A 20,633-nucleotide genomic window follows, 5' to 3' on the forward strand; every position below is an offset into this window, starting at 1 on the left:
TCTGGGGCCAGTTAGAGCTGGGCAGGCCTGCCAGAGCCTCCCTTCCAGGGCCCCCTGCTCTATCGCTAAAGGGACCGTCCGACTGTGGTCCACACTGATGTGCTAACAGCAGAACACAGAGGAGGGTTCTCAGACAGGGGGCTTTCAAGCTACAACTTAATTTTCATACTTTTTGTAGAGTTAGATGACAATGAAAAGACAATCTATAACAGCCCAATTTATTTTTGAGGTCAATTTTTCTCAACCCGGGCTGTGCAGGCATTCTCTGGAGTTTGTGAGAATTTAATTTTCTTCAAAATATATGACAAATATGAGATCCACTATCCTAGATTCAGCATCTTCCCCATCCTCCCAGAAAACAGCTTTAATAAGCGGGGGAAGGGAGAGTGTAGGTGCTTCTAGCAACCCAGGCTGCTATCACTACTCGTTCAGTGGGGGCAACAGGAATAGTAGGAGCAGCAGCCAGAATCATAAAATACCTCACAATTATTCCACTCCTACTTGTGCCAGGAGTTTTTCTGGGTACCTGTCTGCTCCTCACAATGGCCCTTTGAGATAGATGTTGATATCTCTGCGTACAGATGGAGAAACTGAAGCTCCGGGCATGTTGGCAGGGTGTTGGGTGCGTACAAATGACAGTCACATCTCCAAAGTCCTCAGCGCACAGCGGGGGACTTCGCCTGAAACCAGTAGTGGTTTGTCACATCCACTCCTGCTTGATTGGAACGAACACCTCCGTGACCTCAGCAGAGCCTCCTGTCTGCTTTTCCCCACGAGAAAGAAAAACGGTAGAAGCGGAAACTGCTCCCAGAGTCGAGGAAAGAATTGTTGCTCCTCTGTTAGCCCTAGTGTTGGGAACATGCCAAACTCAAACACCACGGAATCCGTGCTCACGGCCCTCTCTCCACGTCCCTTCTGCCTTTGCTCTCAGGTGGTTCTGGACCTCAGCAGGATTGTTATTTAACAAATACTAAGCTCTCATTTTGTGTAAGACCCGTGGAAGTTGTGAGAAAGGGAGCAGAGCAGAGAAAGGTGAGGGAGGCTTAGTCGCTGCCTTTAAAAGAACGTACAGCCTAGAAAGGAAGACACTGCATGCACACAAGCCATGTGAGTGCAGTGCAGAAGAGGCACAACTTGAAAGGCTATCGGAGTTCAGGAAAAAGAGAGCTCAGCCCCAGGGAGGATGCTCTCCAGGTGTTTCTCATTTCCTGGCAGGTGCTCCATGGGGACAGGAGCACAGAGCCTTAGGAGCTGACAACGCAAGCACATCGTCAAGTTCAGAGGCATCCAGGATGCATGGAGAACCAAAAGACACCCTGTAACAGTAAAGACATGAACGCTGCTTGAGAACACCTCCGGGATTCACGCAGGCTGTTCATCTGAATCGCAACAACGCTTAGGAGGCTGTGAAATCTCAAGTTCAGGAGGCTTTGACAGCACACAGCTTCCCAACGGGAGTCTTATGTCTTTATTCTTCAGCACGATGCAGTTTATGAAAGACCTATTAGGTCTGCAAAGGTAAGCTTCCCTCACACTGCAGCCGCACGTTACGCTGACTGGAACTCCTCCTAAGATGATATTAGATGATAATGATGATGCATCTCAGACAGTTTCATTGTCCAATTGCATGGATCACCAAGCAACTACCGATGCTCAGCTTTCATTTGACGGAGTACCTTCAGTAATAATAATAATAATAATAATAATAATAATAATAATAATAATAAATGTACTTGTCCACACCGATTAGAGACACTATTAATCTTACTTTACAATACAGGAGTTTACTGTGAAGTAAATTTGTAACGTGAGTCCTGTATTCTCATTAATGTCAGCTACCAAACAAGATAATTTTCTGCAGAAGACTAAGAGACCATAACCAATACAAACATGATGACTAGTTCCATAAACTAGCTTATTACACAATCTTTTTCCTGTTTATAACACGGATTTTCTTCAAGGGCCAGACAGTAAATATTTTAAACTTGCAGATCTATAGTCTGTGTTACAACTACTTAGCTCTGCCTTTGCAGCCCCGAAGCAGCCACGGGCAACCTGAAACACACAGGCATGGTTGTGTTGCAATAAAACTTTATCTACAAAAGCAAACATCTGCTCTGAGGACCACATTTGGCCACCCCTGGTTTAAATAATTGTTGACCTTCAAAAAATAGGCTTATTTTGCATCATCCATTGTGAGTTGCATGAAAATTAATTTCCTAAAAATAATATAGTTTTAAAAGGCCTTTGGAAGTTGTAGAACCTCTTTTATGAGTGATAAATTCTCTATTTAATAATTAATCACTTCTTGAGTGGCTATTAATTTCTGGTTGAAATATATGTTATCTCATATACATGCTATGCGGCACACTATTACTTGTACTACTACTTCATGGCATCCATGTTTGATTTTCATACATGTCTTTATAAATGTGAGATATAGTCTGCTTTCTCAGGATGCAGATTACTCTGTATTAAATTCAGGGCACACCTACATAATGAATTCAAGATACTGTGGCACCAGCACACATTTTCTGAAAAAGCTGTGGACAAAGGCCCTTCTGAAATGACAGCTTCGGGGTCCTCTCCTTCGAGAAGCTTCTTCTGTGTGCAGAAGCCAGAGCTCTCTTGAGGGCAGTGGTCACAGCCTTGGTTTTGAAGCTGTGGAGCTCAGTGGCAAGACAGAAGGCTGTGGACTAGAAGAACTCAAAGGTCACGAGCAACTCTGGGATGCTTTATCTTTCAGGAGACAATAAAACGTGTTCGCCACCCACTAGGGTCACCCAGGGTAAAAGAATGTTTGCCTTGGATCTCCTCCTTGACAACTGTGTGTCATGCTTTGGAAGAGAAGCCCTACCAGGAATTGGTATATGGAGAACACAAAGGCCCACTGGAATTTTTAGGGAGACATTTAATCATCCTCAGATTTAAACAAAAAATTAATTACATCTAAGATCAAGGCATTTAGAGGCCAATACCCGCAGATTTCTACCTATTTTCTCACTGTTTGGGTTCCAGAAGAAACAGAAGACCTTGACATATGTCTGCAACCAGAAAGGACCTGCAGCGAGTTGAGGAGGCTGACTTTGAACTGTGTGCTCACTTCCCACTGCAGACGCTTCACTCACACTGGCCTGAGCACGCCAAGAGAAGAGCAGACCCCTCATAAATGAAGTGGTCAGCATCTCCTCACCTCTGATTATGGTTCAGCAACTTTCTGGGAGCTGAAGGAGGAGCGAAGGCCTAATATTTATCTTACAAACAATCCTTCACTCCCAACAATCACATGGGAAGGCAGAACAATGTATAAGAAAGCACTAACACTGGGAAACTCGGCAGGCATTCTCTGGGGATTTCAGGCTAGAAAAATGTCACTGCCAAGTCCATATTTTAAGGTAATTTATTATTGTGCTTGAAGTATCAATAATATGCATTATCTACACTTGACTTTGCAAGCTGTGCTCTGACAGATATCTACTCTACTCTCTTTTTGGTCAGCTGAGAGACTCAGGAGAGCTGTTTTCTCTGCCCCTCTGTTTCTTCCTGTATAAAGTGCATAATTCTACCTGCCTGCCTCCTGCTTCAGAGAAGCATGGAAGGGGAATAAGGAGGATCTGTAGGGTGCTTGGCATTATCTGGGGATTAGCTCTCTGTGCGTCAGGAGAGACTACCACTAGTTTGGGGGCAAAAGAGAGCCAACATAAGCACTGTTTCCTTAAAAGGGATGCTAATCATCTGCGCTTACTGACTGAGTCATTGGCTGAATTGTTTATAAATGGTGGACTGTCAAGAATTCAATGTCAGCTTCAATGTCAGAATCCCAAGTCAGCACGGCTCTCTGATGCGTGTCAAAGCTCACATTCTCGGCAACAAACAAAGACTGCACATTCCCTCTGCGATGTCATCGCGGCACGAACACGCTGCTCTGATGTTCTGCTTATTTTAGATGTCTCGTCAGCTAATGAGATCCTTAGGGTTGAAAATATCTGATGGGGAAAAAAAAATGCTTACAGCTGAGTGGGACCTTGGGCTCTTAAACAGGGTCAGGGATGGGTCCCAGGCAGGAGTGGGCAGCTGAAGCACTGACAGGATACCACAGTGATGACACAGAGATGTCCTGTCACATGGCCCAAGACCAGACCACGATGCTAGTGCCATGACCTGAAGGAAAGGTTCTGTGGCCCACCTTTGGGAAAGTCTGTATGTAGAGTAACAGACAGGGGAAGTTTCTTGTCCTGTTGATCATTACCCCTCTCCTTCCATAAAGGACAGCTGAAGGGTGTGGAGGCGCTCAGTGGTAGCCAAAGAGCAGTTAAGACAGAGTGGAAAACTCAGCTTCCTTTTTGTGTGTGTGTGCATTTGTGTGTGTCCGCGCAAAATCCAACGACTATTCACTAAGCACTGGGCATGGACAGGCACTGTGGGCCACAGCCTCTGTCCTTAGAGACAGCACAGTCTATTAAGAAGGAATAGAAAGCACATAAGTCTCCATGAGGTTGAAACAAATGACATAGGATATTAAGATCCAAAATAGAGTCAAGGATGGGAAACTTCCCATTCATTTCTAATACTTGTTGGACTAAAATAAGAGCCGTAAGATAAGACAATAAATACCACAGGGCCAGACACTAATCTAATTACTTTAAATATATCAACACTTGCAATTCTCACAATGCCTTTATGGGTTAGGTACTATTAGCATCTCTCTTTTAGAGATAAGGAAGCAACACAGAGCGGGACCACGGTACGGAGAGGTTATGGAACTCAGATGAGATTATGCAGGAGTGCACAGTAGATCTGGGATGGGAACCAAGTTGTCCTGCTCCAGAGCCTGAGTTCTTCCAGAGCTGTGAATGTATTCTCTCTCTTCGGGAAGGAGAAAGAAAGGGTTACGGAGGTTTCAGGCTGAAAGTATGCATTCTTTTGGGGCAACAGGGAGAAATTTTAAGGATAAAGTGATACTGGAAAAGTGTCTCAAGGACAAAACCCAAGAAGGATTTTTCCTGACTGGGAGGCAAGAAGAGGGAATTTCTGGCGGAGGAGTCATTACGAACGGCTGTACTGAAGCAGGGAGGCAGGGGGCATGAACACGGGGGCACACAGTACAGAAGGGAGATGAGGCTGGAAAAGCGCAGGGGACCCATGTTGTGGACGCTCCTGAATGCCAGCGAGAGGCATTTCATAATTTAGAAAACACAGGGGAGCTACAGAAGATGACCGGGCAGAAGCCTCCCGGGATCAGAGGAAGAGCGAATGGGAAGCAGAGAGCAGAATGGGTTGGAACAGGGACAAATGGGAGGCAGGGAAGAAAAACTAAGAGGCTAGGACAAGAGTCCAGCTCAGAAATGACCAGAAGGACCCGAGCAAGCATGAGGAGGGTTACTATATTAAACGTTTTTTCATAGCAGTGTTTTTGATTGAGAAGTAGCTCACGATTGTGAAGAAAGCTCTTTGCACACTTAGAAAAATCTGCTGTGCCTCTCTAATATGGTACGTTCTGGAATCCTTTCCAAACCCAACTCTGACCTCAGGCATTGATGTTTATGGTCACAATGTCTATTTTCATAAAATCTTGGACTACTTTGGGCTCCAAATGGAAGCCAATGAAACCTCAGTTTTCCTCCATTTGAGGTGAAAATGCTATTGATCACAAAGTTTACACTTTCCTAGTGCAATGCGATCAATTCAGGGAAAGGAACGACTTTACACAATGAGAAAATTACTGGAAAACACAAGGAACATGGAACTGAGGCATTTGCCTTCTTTGGAAATACTGAAGATGCCTGGCTTTTCTCTAGAAGATTCTAGCCATCCTCATCACTCTCCCCAGCAGCAAAGAAGCTGTTTTCTTTGTGCTAAGTCTGTACCATTACCTCTTTCAAGCAGGACAAAGATGCCTCTCCATCTGTTTCAGCTGAAACTCCCTCAAGATCCTTCTTATCCTGACCGTGTGTGTCTGCTCATATCTACGCCTTTGCATAGGTGAATAGAGAGCTACCCGTGTGTGGGGGCTGAAAAGTGCTCAGGGGACATTTAAAAGTAGCACTTTCCTTCCAGAAAAATATTGAAGAATTGACTCTGTGATACTGTGACAGTGTACATAGCCACACCGTGGCTGTGATCATGAGGGTCTGTCACATCTCAGGGAGGGGCTCAAATGGTCAAGGCCACGTGCCCATGCCTGTGCCCTGGGGCAGGTGCCCACTAATACGGACGCGCCTGTGGATGGGTTACTTTACGCAGCCAGGCCTGGGACAGAGGGGACAATTCTTCCCTGCGTAGGGAAGTCAGAGTCCGTGTGATACTCCACACGTGAAGAATAATTAGCTAGTGCTTTTGCTTACCACAAAGAAAGAAAACACATGCTGAATGACTGGCAGGAACTTCCTCACCACGTCCACTATACCCATCGGTTGCAGTTTGACAAGGCTCCGTGCTGGAGCTCCTCAGACCCCTGATGTGACAAAGACAATGGCCTGGGGCAATCCCACGACCACACTAGGGGAAGCTGAAGATCGGGGTATCATGTCTGTGTGTGGGGGCAGCTCCAACGTGGGCTGCAGCACGCACCATCCGTAAAATGTTCTCCACGGGTTCCTTCTCATTTCCGTAGAGAAGGCAGCGGTAAGTCACACTGTCTGCTGGGCGAAGAGTGTGACATACACCAGCGGGGGTAACCTGAGCATAAGCGAACAGCCCTGCTTCCCAACCCCTCACGTAGGGTAGGGAGCTCTAAACCAGGAGGGTTGCACCGTGTTTGTGGGCCGGCACGACTGGCGAGTGGACGACACGTGACAAGCAGCACCATCCGCCCCCTGGGGTCACATCCAAAGAAATAATAATTACGACTCCTATTAGAAACTTACTCTGCCATTTAGTCATCAAATCCCCGTTATGGTTTCCTGACCCCAGAACTACCAACAGAACAGCAATGGCCGAAACTCAGCCGGGCACGCGGTCTTCCCTCCCGTTATTGTAAAAGGTGGACGCTAGCAAGCACTCCAACGGGTGAAAAAGCCCAGTCCTAGAGTTTGATTAAATCAGGGACCTACTATGTGATTGGGATTTCTTTTTTAATATGTGAGGGATTTAGAATAAGCATAGAATGGGGGCCTTGCCTTAAAGCCCAATGTAATTAATTAATTCATGCAATCGCACACAACACATCGAGTTCGGTGCCTGGTATTAACACACAGAGCACGGCATGAGGCACGTGCTGTCGTGAAGAATGGAGTAAGTTCTGTGGAAGCTGCCCCACAGAGCTAACGTTTGAGCTCAGTCCTGCGGAGGAGGAAGAGGTTCTCAGAGGACAAGCAGCGGGTGAGCAAAGGCATCTTAAGGAAAAGAGGTAGCTCACATGAAGGCAGAATTCTGGAGCATACGGTTTAGCTGTCAACGGGATGGAAGGGAAAGAGCTATTTCAAAATGACAATGATGAGACGATACAGGACATGTAAAAAGAGGCAGGTCCCTAAATTTCAGGACTAATGCTTGGTGCACAATAGATGACTGTACCTCTTCCCCTTCTCATTAATTTGGCCTGACCGGACCTCTGAGGACAAGCCAGTTGGAGAAATAAAGAAGCAGCCTTGCAGGGAAGCTGAAGAAGACTTCCTGAAACAGAATCTTTCACTTTGCCTGTGCGGTTTCAACCAGCCATTCATCCAGTTACTAGTTCCCAAATAAAATAGAGGAAAGACAGCCGCTTGAGTGACAGTAAAGCACAGACAATATCGCCGAAGGTGGGGAAAGGATGAAAATTCTTACTTGTCACTAGGCCTGGATGAACTTTGTGTAGACTCTGGGATGCTCTGTTGAGGAGAGCTGGTATGGCTGGAAGAGAAAGAGAAGAAGACCATGAGTAATCCCTGCAAAAATGGTCTGCGGTGACCCTGTTCCCATCTCACCTTCAAATGACAAAAGGTGACTTGGGCCAACCTCACATTCACTGCCCACCTCTAAGAAAAAAAAGAAACCCTTATAAACATCAGAGCCAACGGAACCATTCTGATCTCAGTCACCTCCGGTCTCACGCCTACAGACAGACAGGAACAATGGAAAGCTGTCTTCCTACGTCACATGAGTCCACATGTTAGTCTTGCTTATGAAAAAGAAGAACATCTGTTCTTATTTTTTTTAAAGTTTCTTTATAACAACTTTATTCTCAGCAATAAACCTGTGAGCACTCCTGGGAGTCGGGAAGGAATGAGGGGAAAGTTAGAAACGAGAGACACAGAACTTTATGATGTGACATGGGCAACGAGTCATCTGTTATATAAGCAGTTCTAACTTTATTGATACTAGTATTCGGTTGCACCGAAAACAGGAAAAATAGGAAACGATCAGGGTGGTTGCCACTGAACTGGGTTGCTTGGCAGGCACCTCAGCTATGAAAGTTTGTGACGTCTCCAGGGAAGAAGAGGGTTTCTCTAGGACTCCCCACTGCACCTCGTGTTATCTACGGGTTATGGCCAGATGGGCAGCATGGCTTGAGCCCACAGCAAACACAGCAGTGGAAAAAAAAAACGTGCTTTTGGTCCTCGACAGAAACCAACGGTCACAATACGGAGGGGTTTTCTCCAATATGGAAAAAGGAAGAGGAAGGAAATGAAAATGAGTGGACGGCGAGCAAACCCACTCCCATCTCTTCGAATTTTTGAGTTGGGGGCAACCTGCCCACCTGCTTTGCCACGCCCCGCCCTTCATCCAGCTAAACAGGTCTGGCATTCACAACATAGAACCTCACAGGTGGGGTGAAGAGCCTGTGTTCACCACTGCAGAATTCGGCCCGGGCCCCTCAGCGGGAGTATGTTTCCAAGTAAAGTTAAGCTTCGTGGGCTTTGGTGAGTTAATACTTTAAATTCTATATGACTATTAGTTCTGAAAATGCATCCTTTTATTCTCCCTTGAAATTCTACCATTAGCTTCATCTGTAGAAGCTCATTTACTCCCAAATGCAATAACGAATTATGGCACAAAGATAACAAACTATGCATTGATTTTAACATGACCAGAAAGGAAAATGGCATTTTAGGATAATTCCTCAAGCCTGTTCACTGCCTGGATGTCCCAAGGCTTTAGTATCACCATTATCTAGAACCTATCCCCTACCCCCAGCTTCTTGCTAAAATCAGAGAACGCTGTTTTATCACCCCTTGTCCTAAGTTGGGCACTAAAACCTAAAATATTTTTGGTCAAGGTTTGGCAACCGTACAGGACTTCCAACCATGAATGACTTGTATCACTGACAATGGTGTATGCCTCCAGAAAGTTTTGATAGCTCCAAGGAAGAGGGAAATTAAGTCAATCTTGGCATGGCACACAATCGTACATGTCATTTGGTCAAAAGTATCCAGCAAGTGTGTCTCAACTTTCAGCTTGAAATTGAGCAAATGAGCAGACACCAATTTCCAGGCTCAGCTCAGCAGTACAGCTGACATGTTTCTCCAGAAGGACGGCTGACGTGGAATGTGGGGGTCAGTTATGAGGCCCCGAGGGAGCGCAGAGAGCCAAACCTCAGGCCGGGAAAAGCTCGGGAGTGCCGGCCACTGGCTCCTCCCAAACTGGGAGTCTGCTTTCCTCGCAGACAGACATCTGGTGCTTTCCCTCTCGCGGTGTCAGTATTTGGTAACATTTTCACGAAGCAAAAATTCTCACTCAGCTCACACCCTCCACAGGATGTGATGAATCAAGACATAAAAGGACCAGATGACTTCCTGGGGAAGGACCACAGACCTAGGCCAGCGCTGAGAGAGTCCTGGTTGCCAAAGGGAAACATAATAAACAGAATTGCCCCATCTCAGCCACGGAGGTGTCAATTCTAAGTCGTGCCAAAGCTGTCCTTCATGTCTAGAAATGCTGAGCAGTGACAGTGAGGGGAAAACCAACCATGGGTGACAATAAGCAGAGAATCATCACTCCGGTAAATCGGCAGAGGGGTTTTTGAACGCCGGTGTTACAACAGGAGGCAGCCACAGCCCCTGGCCTCAGTGAGCCGTTTCTGCGCAGGGGTCTCAGAAGGAAGGAGTGGTCAGCCGCATAGTCTTCCCAAGTCTGGACAAGCTTTCTGGGGAAGGTCACTCCTAGAGATGGGTGCTGAGCCTGAGATACCCAGGCGATGAGGAAGAAGAGAAAGGGAAGTTGGGGGCAAGGGAACCGCTGCACGAAGTAAGGCCGCCTGGGTGTGCAAGGAGCTCTGATCTGTTGGGAGTGGCTGGAGTATCGCTGATCTGGGATGTGCAGAGTGGGGAGAGGTCAAGGGCACCTTGGGGAAGGTCTTCTCATCCTGCAAACAGGAGAACAACTGCTCTGCAGTGCCCTGAGCGGAGCTCCTCATGCTGGGCCTGCCCAGGAACAGGGATCAGAGCGTGGAATTCATTGCAACCTGACTTCTTCTACACATCCGGCCCGTACGCCATTTCCTGACTATAGCACGCATCTGGATCTTGGTTTGGGGATAGCAACAGCATCCACATGTAACGTTTAAATCAGTTAGTACATGCAGGATACCCAATATACAAAATAATAAGTGCTGAGTGTTAGACAGTCTTGTCGTTGTTATTATTATTGTCACTGTTATTGTGGTCAGCCACTACCCTGACATGGTGTCAGAATTTGGCACGCCTTTCCCACGGAGAGCTTGACAGTGTTTTTACGCTAGCCCTGGTGCACTTAGGACTTTGCACATACGAGGACAGGATGCTGTCCTAAGCCCAGCGTGACCCCCACCACCTGTGCCGGCCACACGCAGGCAGGGGACGCCAGGGAAGTGGCATCGGCGGGGTAGGGGGTGAAATCTGCCTGTGTCAGGGACTCAGCCTGAGGCGCAGTCACCGCAGCCGCTGGGAGGTGGGGAATTCTGTCTTTTTGAAGTCTGTTTATCCTCGACCATATTTCAGGAATTTTCTCTGCTTGGATTTCAACCTCTGAAGCTCTTTCCAGGCCCACCTTCTCCTTTCCATCCATCCTTCCTGCTAGATTATGGCACCGTCACTAAAGTTTTCAGTTTAAAGCGCTTAGTCTGCCTCCAACCTGAGCCTGAAATAAGCGTCCAGTCCAAGCTCACTGTCCGGTCACATTCAGGCCACACCCTGGACCAGCCCTGCCGCCTTGGACGGGGCTGGCTGACGGCCAAGTCAGAAAATCCATGTGACGTGTTTATAGTTCATATCTGTTGTGCCCTTAGCATGCTCCAGGCACTGAACCGGGCGCAAGTTGGGGCTTTCTCATTTTACCCTCCCAAAAACTCTCCGAAGTGGCATTGCTACTAGCTCCGTTTCATGGTTGAGGGGGCCGAGGCTCAGACAAGTTCACTGACTTCTCGAAGGCTACCCAGGAATCACACGGTAGGGGCCACGTTTAAACTGGAATCAGGTTCTGACTGTTCCTCACCCTCCCGTTTCCCACAGCCGCCTGGCCATCAGACCTACTGTGGCATCTGTTCCCCATTCGGGTTCCAAGGCCCTGTCCCAGGTCTATAGAACCTGAGTCCCCATGGCCCTGGTCGATCCGCATGTGGGCAAGGCCCTGGGAGGCTGCACCTTACCTTGCAGCCCCACCCCCTAGCCAGGCGATTCTTATGATAGAACATGACTGGGAAATGCTTCACTACATTCTACTTTCTCGCTCGGCTCCGAGTCACTGAGCGACTTTACGGTTCACTTCTCGGGCTTCCCCTCTCTGTGCCCACAGCTGAAGGCCCCGCACAGCTGATCGCAGGCTGCTTTACTTGAAGGCTGCGGACCTTCGGGAGTGATCCTGACGGGCCAGGTCGCTGAGGCTTCGGGCGGAAATGCCCTTCAGGGGCTTCTCACAAGGAACCAGGTAAGACGCATGACACCCTGATGGCCAGGCCTCCTCCTTGGCTCTGTCCTCTAGTGACTTCCCACCGCTGGTGCCTTCTTGGTCACGGCCACCCTGGCACGCCCAGTCCCGGGCCCAAGTGCAGTGACGATTCTAAGCCAGAGTTTCCTTTATTCGTGGCTCGCTGGATGAAATTCCCAACCACAGTTTCTCCTGAACGAAAGGGTGTTATCTTGTACATGTTAGGGCTCTTGGCAGCTCTGGAGAAGCCTGTGTAATCTGAACAGAAAGTCTTTGGGCCTTTCAGACAGACAGCATCCCCTCACCAGAGCATCATGGAGGAGTCTGTTCTTCTGTGCTTGAACCGTCCATCCGAGAGCACACGACGTGAGAGAGTTTCAACAGGCAGACGAGAAAGGAACCATGAAATGATGCTGGTGGCTTCTGACACCTTTGGAGGCTAAAAGAAGCTGCTTTACAAACAACATACAGCCGTCCCTCTCTATATCGCGGTTCACTTATCGCGGCCTCACTGTATCGCGGGATTTAAAAAAATATTATATTTAATTATTTACTGTGGATTTTTCTCTCTATCATGTGATTTTGCAGTACTGTATACATATGTTGTTAAAGTTACATAGCTTTAAGAGTGTAGAATAAATGTAAGGTTCCTACTTTGCGGGGGGGTCTGGAACGTAATACCCACGATAAGTGAGGGAATGCTATACAGAAATTTTGGAAGAGAAACCAGCGTCTGTCTCTCTCTCTCTCTCTCTCTCTCACACACACACACACACACACACAAACACACACACACACACACACACCACGTGCTGACATAAACCTGCGGCGGCCGCATTTGGTGTAAATGTATTTCGGGAGCCGCCGGGCCTCCAGGTAACACTTACCAATGTGCTGTGAGAAAGCACCTTCCTTTATCACGGGTCTACCTCTGACTTAGTGGGAGTTTCCTAATAACTTGAAGCTTCACACATTCCCTTCTTGTCTGGCAGCTGCCTCGGGAGAGTTTAAAAAGAAAAAATAACTTCCCGACACCAGCTTATGCACACACAGAGGGCATCTGCTCTCAATTAAAGCCCGATCGCAGGGCCAGGCTTTGCGAATGCAGCCCTGTGGTGAGACTGGTCCAAGGGGCGGTGGCTTAAGGAGGACCCATGCGTGGTGGGTTATTATTATTATTTTTTAGAGTACTAAAAGGAGCAGTTAATTATGAACGCTGGGTCTCAGCTGGCCTGCATCTTCCTTCCTCAAGGCTTCCCAGCAGTGCCTCCAGCTTCCCGTCCCAATGACAGCAAGAACAGTGACCGCGCTGCCGAGTCAGCAGCCCCTCTCACTGCTTTTCATTACGGACAAGGGCAGAGGTGTCAACCCTGGGCAATGGGGAGTGAGCCAGTGCCCTACGCCACATGCTAGCAGGTGCCCGAAGCAACCACAGCCGTGCTGAGAGCAGCAGCCAGAATCACAGGGTGGCTGAGCTGACATCGGTACAGCGCAGGTCTACCAGGAGCACAGGACTGAGACCAGAAGGACAGACAAAGTACTGAAAGGTCAGGCTGAGATGTGAGGAGGAGAGAAAGGTCTCTTCCCTGACAACGTTGCCTTAGGTGTTTTTAATGCTTGTGACTTCATTCACGAAAGCAATAGAGCCAGACCGATTTAATAGTCCAAAGCTCAGAGGGTGACTCAGACGGCTGGGGGCTGGCACCGCTTTGCAACTCTGTGTTCAGTGGCCTCACGCCGCTGCCTGGGACTCAGCCACGGTGGGAACATTTACACCACAACAATCGGCAAATGCCACAAATCAAGACCCTGTCTCACTGACGCCTGTGGAAATTCCACCCGCCCTTCAAGATCAGTTTGAGTGTCTTCTCCTCCACGAGGAGCTCCCTCTCTCCATCCTTTTTGCTTTCGCGACACTGTTTTCCTAATACCTGGACCGTGGGACATACGACTCCTCGCCTAGTACCTTGGTTATCTGATTTACCCAGTGAATGACAAGCCTGAAGTGTGGAGACAAGGACCATGTTTCATCCTCCTTTGGATCCACCCCAGTATCAGCTCAGTCCCTTAGAGTGAACGCGAAACGCATATTCACAGAATGACCGAACATCTCACGCACAAGTCTTTCAGGAAGATCTGTGAGGCATTGTGATTTTACTTATATTATTATTTTGAATTTATCATTTTGTGGCCTTTGACTCTCAGCCTACACAAAAGCAGATTCTCCAGCGCATCGTTGGGTTCTCGGACAAGGGTTCTCCTGGGACCATGGAGCTCAAACTGGGGCCAAGGCAGCCTCATGTCACACATTTTCACGGTAGCGAGAAAGTGCTGGGTGAAGGGAAGGAATAACGAAAATCAGATGGTTGCCCTCCCTCGCCCCTCTTCCTGTCACCTGGACGGATGCACTTGCCGGGCTCTGGTTACAGCAGGGAACCCCGCTGCCTGCACTGCGGTGTACGATGCTTGCTGCCCGTTTACCGGGCTGAGACTGGTCGTGGACTTGTAAGTCCCGCATATTGGCGGTTCCGGCAAATTCACGAGTCCTCTGGCTGAGGGCAGGCGGTGTTTCCGGAGCAGCGCAGGTAAGAAGTGTCCTAAGAAAGCTCTCCTCTGCCGGAGGCTTTCAGGTGTGCCTTCCCATCTCTGGGCAAAGCTGTCTTTTACAAACAGGTTGGTCTGGGCTCCTGCCTCTCTGCCTCTTGTTTCCACGCTCCACTCGCCAATTTCCATGTGACACGTCTGAACAAAGCCCTGTTCTCTCGGTCAGGTAGCCCTTGAGAGCTGGAGCAAGTGGCCATCAGTCTACACTGCAGTCTGTGAGCAGTGCCCCCGTGCCGGACGCTGTCCCGGATGCTGGGACCCAGCGGAGGACAGCGCAGAAGGGGTCCTGCCCTCCTGGGCCCGCACCCTGGTGTGTGTGGGGGGACAGTCGGTGGATAAGCACACAAAGGACGCAGCGTGGAAGCAGCGTGGAAGCAGCGTGGAAAAGCACGGGCTCTGAGACGGGTCTGCGGGATTGGGAGGAGGCGGGGTGGCTGGAGCAAAGGGAGGGCGAGGAGAGCAGGGTCTGAGGTGGCAGAGGTGCCCGGGCCGGGGTGAGGCCTGGGAAGTGTCCATCCTGTCAGGCTCCACGACAGGGACCTCGGGGAGCTGCAGCTGCCATCGCCGCTTCCTTCCCACCTGAATCCGTCCCGCCTGCAAGAAACAGCTGGGAACTGCGCGATTTGGCATTGGGTCCTGAGGCTGTCTGGTGTTCAGTTTTGATTCACTAATTACCCTTATTCCACTAAACTTGGTCTAGGTCATAGACACAAACCAGAGGGCCATCTGTTTGTTAAGCACACACTTACTGAGCACCCCATTCGTGAGAGGCCCTGTGCCAGACATCGGGGTGTGATGGCGAACAGCCTAACACAGGCCCCAAGGTCCACCGCTCCCTATTCCCTGAAACGGACCCTTCGCCCCAGACCAACGCGTCTGCCAGCCGTCCCACGCATTCCTGAGCCTAGGTCTCTGCTCCCCTGAGAGCATGCCCTTTGCTTTGTCCAGAATGGGGAGAAGGTCAGAGGCGAATTCCCACCGACACACTGGGGACAGCAGTTCAGAAAGTAAACGAATGCACAGAGAGTGCTTAACAAACTGTTGGACACACAGTGTTTATGATTACAACGGCCCGTCCATGAGCGGCGTTTATTGCATAGGCCACTCAGCTGAGAGGTACAGACGTTCGGTACTGTATTTTGCACTATTTAGCGTTTATGTTCTTGGCCCCGGCAGAGATTGCAAGGGTCTTGAAAGCAGGAACCATATCTTACCCTTTCCAGCCCTCAATAAATGTTTGGGGTGTGAAGGCTCACGGGGCCTGTTCAACTAACAGCCTCTTCTTTTCGTTAGGTCTTATCAGATTATAGGTTTATTAGTTAACAAAGAGTCTCAGGGGAAGGCTTTGGGCATTTTACAGATATATTTGTCACAGCTGTATATAATAAAAGCAAACAAGACTTTGACACAGCTTCTCTCAGCTATTTGACTCGGAATTTTTAGACTCACTTTCTGAAGGGCAGTTTTGGAAAGAAATTGTTGAATCTCTGCTCTGTGGCGAACATGGGACGAGCCCCAAGACTTATTCTGCAGTGGAAAATGGAAGCTGTACCAAAAAGCGAACGGAGATGGATAAGGTGACAAGCCACCGTAGGCATGCACCTTGGCAGCAAGGGACCTCATGCTTATTTTTTTAAACTTTGTCCTTTTCGGGTGCCCTCTGTAGCTTTTGGCTCCACTGAGAGACAACCTTTCTAGGGGCTGAACTTTAACTCTAAATCTACGGTTAAGGGTTTCCAAAAACGGACAATTAAAATTACAGTCGAAACAGTCAATCGGATCACACAACATCCATTTAAAGTAGAAAATTATACCAGGCATGAAAAAGAATTTGACATTTTTCTGGAAGGGGGATGTTGAAATGGAAATGTAGCTAGCTGCACTTCTCTGTAGCCATAGGCAGGCAAAGTCTTACAGTCTAGAATATAAGTTTGGTTTCCTGGCTTGAATTATGTTTACCATGATGACGATATGACATCAAGAAAAAAGAGTCAAAAGCCTTATTGATAATCCATATGTGGCCACTGCCCTGGCCACAGATGCCCCGGACAGTGTGTCTTTGTGTCAGACCGAGAGGCACCCTGCCCATGGACTTTCTGGCAGGACAGGGACACTGTATGGCTTTAAGTGTGCCCTGATCGAATGTGGGAAAAGCAGCAGCCAGCCAAGTTCTGCACAGAGTTTTTATTGTGCTGAGGCCAGGAGGTGAGAGGGTGGGGGTGGAAAGGGATGGGACTCCCACACCACTCCTGCCCTGCTCTGCTTTCTGGTAGATGTGCGTGCAAACGGCTGAGGAGGACACTTTTGGGCAGACGGCGCAGAGGAAGATATGGGACTTCATATAGGTCAGGTTTAGGATTTGCAGTAAATGCCACATTTCCTAGCATCAGCTAAGTGCAACTGAAGAGCAACCAAAATAATAGGTGTGAACATTTAGATTCCCCACGGAGGCCTGCCAGCTATTAGCCCTGCCCTCGACTGGAAACTCTGACTTGCCTACTTTCTTTCTCATGGAGGGGCATGGAGGGGGGAAAGGGATCTATGGTAGCCAGAAATTGTTGGGTCAGCAATATCATTTCAGATGAAAACCACAATAGGTTCTGGTTAATTGGACATTTCTCTTTCTCAAGAATAACATCAAAAAAAAAAAAAAAAAAAAAAAAGCAATTAAAAAACTCATCTGGAAAGTATGGTCTATTTTTGGTTTCTTAAGAATTATGCTCCCAGAATCTTCTCTGCTATTCCCGGAGCTTTTAAGCCTTCTTGAAGGACTGACACCACTTTCTTCTGAGTCCACTTCAGCTGTGCTTCTGACCCCTCCCCTCCACTAACTCTGCTCTTATGAAAGCCAGTGGTCTCTTCTCCTTCCCCGTAGCGCTCGCCTTTTGAGAGGCACTTGACCCAGCAGACCGCTGCCTTTCAGATCACGGTCCGCCTCACTTCTACGATGCCCAGTTTGCTTGGTTTCCCTTTCATGTCACCGGCTGTCCTTTCTTGGTCTCCTTTGTTGGTGTCTCTTCCTCTGCTTGACCCCTAAATACGGTAGTGTCACAGGCTCTTTACTTCCCTAGCCATCCCCCCGTGGTCCCCTGCAAGCAGATGCTCACCAAGCCTCATGGCTTTAAACATGATCTGTAGGCTGATGGGTCCACATTTCTACCTTCAGGCCGAGCCTCTCCACTGAACTGCAGACTCTACTCAGCTTTTTCGGCCTCTTCGCTAGGTGTCCAATAGGTGTCCCCGTCCTGACACAGGACTCCTGAGTAATCTCAGACCAAACCTGTTCCTTCTCAACTCTGCCCTGTCTCTGTACATTATCTCACCATCCACCCTGGTGTGCAAGCCCAGAACCTGCAGGCCACCTTGTATCTCCAGTTTCTTAGCCCGAATCCTCTCCTCGAGCCTGTCATCAAGTATGTCGGTCCCACCTCAATTCCCTTCTCTCGGGCTCCTATGCTATTACTACAGCCCAGGCTCCCAGCACGCCTTGCCTGGCCTCTCAAATAGCTTCCTTACTAATCTTTCCACTTCTGCTTTTGTCCCCCTTCCACGAACCATGGAAGTATTAAACAAAGCGACTTCTTTAATGCATACATCAGATCATGTTGCTTCCCTATCTAAGTTCTCCAATGCTTCCCATGTAATCAGGCAGAAGTTCAAACTCCTCATGACGGCCACCATGCTCCCTTGTGCAGTAAACATGGCTGGTTGCCTCCCGAGCCTGCTTTCCCTTCCTCTAGCCTCCGCTCTCCAAGCAGCTGATGTGCAAGGGAAGGTGACCCAACCCCAGCTGCATGAGCAGGTACAATGGGATGGAGGGTTATTCCCTTCCTCTTCTGAAGTTCAAGAAACCCGGACTTATTTCACTGAAGCATAATGCCCTCTATGTCCATGCATGCTGTCGCGAAGGGAAGGTTTTCATTATTTTTTGATGGCTGAGTAATATTCCATTGTGAGTGTGTGTGTGTGCGTGTATCTACCTACCTACCTATCAATATACCAGAGCTTTTTTATCCAGAGAAAGGCAAACACTGTATGATTTCACTTATATGTGGAATCTAAAGAACAGAATAAGTGAACAAACAAAACTGAAACAGACCCACAGATACAGAGAGAGACCTGGAGGGGTTTTGGGGGGATGCGTGAAAGAGGCGGAGGGACTAAGAAGCACAAATTGGTGGTTACAGAACAGCCGTGGGAAGTAAGTAAAGGATAGGAATAGCATTATGGTAACTGTGTACGGGGCCAGGTGGGGACTGGAAATACCGAAGGAACACCCTGCAAACTATACGATTGTCTAATGACGAAGCTGTACGTCTGAAATCAATACATAGTAAAATTGAAAAAAAAAACAAAACCCTGGAACGCCTATGACAATTCCTTAACTTTGGCCACAAATAAATGGCCGCTGATTTGCTCGGCGGGGCAGAGAGGCCGTCAGAGCGGGCAGACACCTGAGGGCCAACGGGCAGCAGTGTGGAGCAGCAAGCATCTTCCCCCGTCCCCGGCAGCAGCACCGTTTTCCTGGACTCGAAGACTCACACCTTCAGACGTGCCTGTGATACCTCCTTTTCCTTCTAACTGTGAGAACACAGGCAGGGCTGGCCGCTGCTTCGCAGCCAGGGTTCCTTAGGCTCTTCCCTTTTTCCAGTCTCCACCTGACACTTCCACGCCTTCCTCTGCCCTGAGCCAGATTCCAGTCCACGCTTGGTGTCTGCTGGACTGATCGTCCTACACACCATTTCCTGTGGCCACACCCCTGCCCCTGGGCCCAAATGGCACCCGCTCCCTTGCTGGATTCAGCCCAAATTCTTCAGCCCAGCATTCAAATCATTCCTTCGGAAGGCACTGCTTCCTCCTCCAGTTTCTCATCCACAGCTTGTGCACGTCAATGTCCACTTCAGCCGATCCTCGGCCTGGGTCCCCTTAACCTTTTTCTGTCCATCCTCTCCTGCAGAAAGTTTCCATCCGTCCCTCCCTAAGCAAAATCCCTGTCTCCCTGGGGAACACCCCTCCTTCCCGAAACCTTCCTGATGATAACTGGCCCCATGTGGACTTTTTTGGGGGCTTACTTACGCCTCCTCAATGCATTTCTCAGTTAACAGCTGCACGAAATATCCTTATTTTCCCTTTAGCATTTTTTTTTTTTCTGCTGTGGATTTTTTTTTTTAAAAAGCTTAAGAGCATATTCTTGTAATCTCCCCTGATGCAGATTTCACGTGAAACAGGTGTGAATTTTCTGCAAAGCCATCCATCAGGGTGCAGAGAATGCCCTCTCTACAATTGATTGGAGTCTGGTGCTGAGCCTCCCCGCCTTGTACCAAGTTGGTGGGTTATTCAATTTTAGCTCTTTCTGTAGGAAATAGCTCTATTTCCCACTCCCGGGTTGAGGGAAGGTCTTTGGAGACCTCACACAGAGACAAACATATGCCACCTCCCACCAGAAAATCAATATCCATTATCTTTTGTGTTCTTCTCTTTAAGTCCTGACTTTCCGAAACCCCTAAGATGCTCACTTCCTTCCCAATATTTGTAAACAAGCATCCTTAGGAGGAGAAGTTAAGTTCTAGATGTGCATATCCCCTCGAGCCAAGAGAATTGATAATACTTGGCTGCCTTTTAGCATGGGAGCCGGAACAAAACTCAAATTACTGCAACAATAAATGCTCCCGCCCCATCTGATAGGTTGCGTGTCAGGTGTTCACCCTCCCTTCTTACTAAATGACTCAGAAGTGTGGAGAGACTGCGTTTTTTAGTCATGATTTCCTTAAAATTGTAACCTAGAATAGAGTGGTAATTCGTATTTCTTGCAAAAACCCATTCTCTCTGCCCTACAGAGCTTGCTGCTCAAAGTAGTGTGGTCTGTGGTCCGCAGCAGCATCATCATCGCCTGGGGGCTTCAGAGGTGCAGACTCCCGGGCCCCACCCAGACCTTCAGAATAGGAACCTGCCTTTAACAAGTTCCCCGGGTGATTTACATGCACCTTTAAGTCTGAGGAGCACTCCTCCAGGTGGGTCTGCCCCCCTGTACAGCATTCCCTCACGTATCGCGGGTATTCCATTCCAGACGCCCCCCCACCCCACGAAGTAGGAACCTTACATTTATTCTACACCCTTAAACCTACATCACTTTAACAACATACATATCCAGTACCACAAAATCCCGCGATAGAGTGAAAAATCCACGAGAAATAATAAAATATAAT

General features: G+C 48.4%; 1 protein-coding gene across 1 annotated transcript in view; it reads right to left on the bottom strand.

Annotated features, from left to right (window-relative positions):
* The window catches only part of GHR (growth hormone receptor), a 215,942-nt gene that overhangs the window by 51,195 nt on the left and 144,114 nt on the right, over positions 1 to 20,633 (bottom strand). The window contains exon 3 of the mRNA XM_090276143.1: positions 7,768 to 7,833. Within this exon, the coding sequence (XP_090132269.1) occupies positions 7,768 to 7,833 (66 nt within the window). The remainder of the gene's footprint in view (positions 1 to 7,767; positions 7,834 to 20,633) is intronic.

This window comes from Furipterus horrens, unplaced genomic scaffold (assembly GCF_987537825.1).
Source record: "Furipterus horrens unplaced genomic scaffold, mFurHor1.1.pri manual_scaffold_5, whole genome shotgun sequence".
In the NCBI taxonomy this organism is placed as follows: Eukaryota; Metazoa; Chordata; class Mammalia; order Chiroptera; family Furipteridae; genus Furipterus; species Furipterus horrens.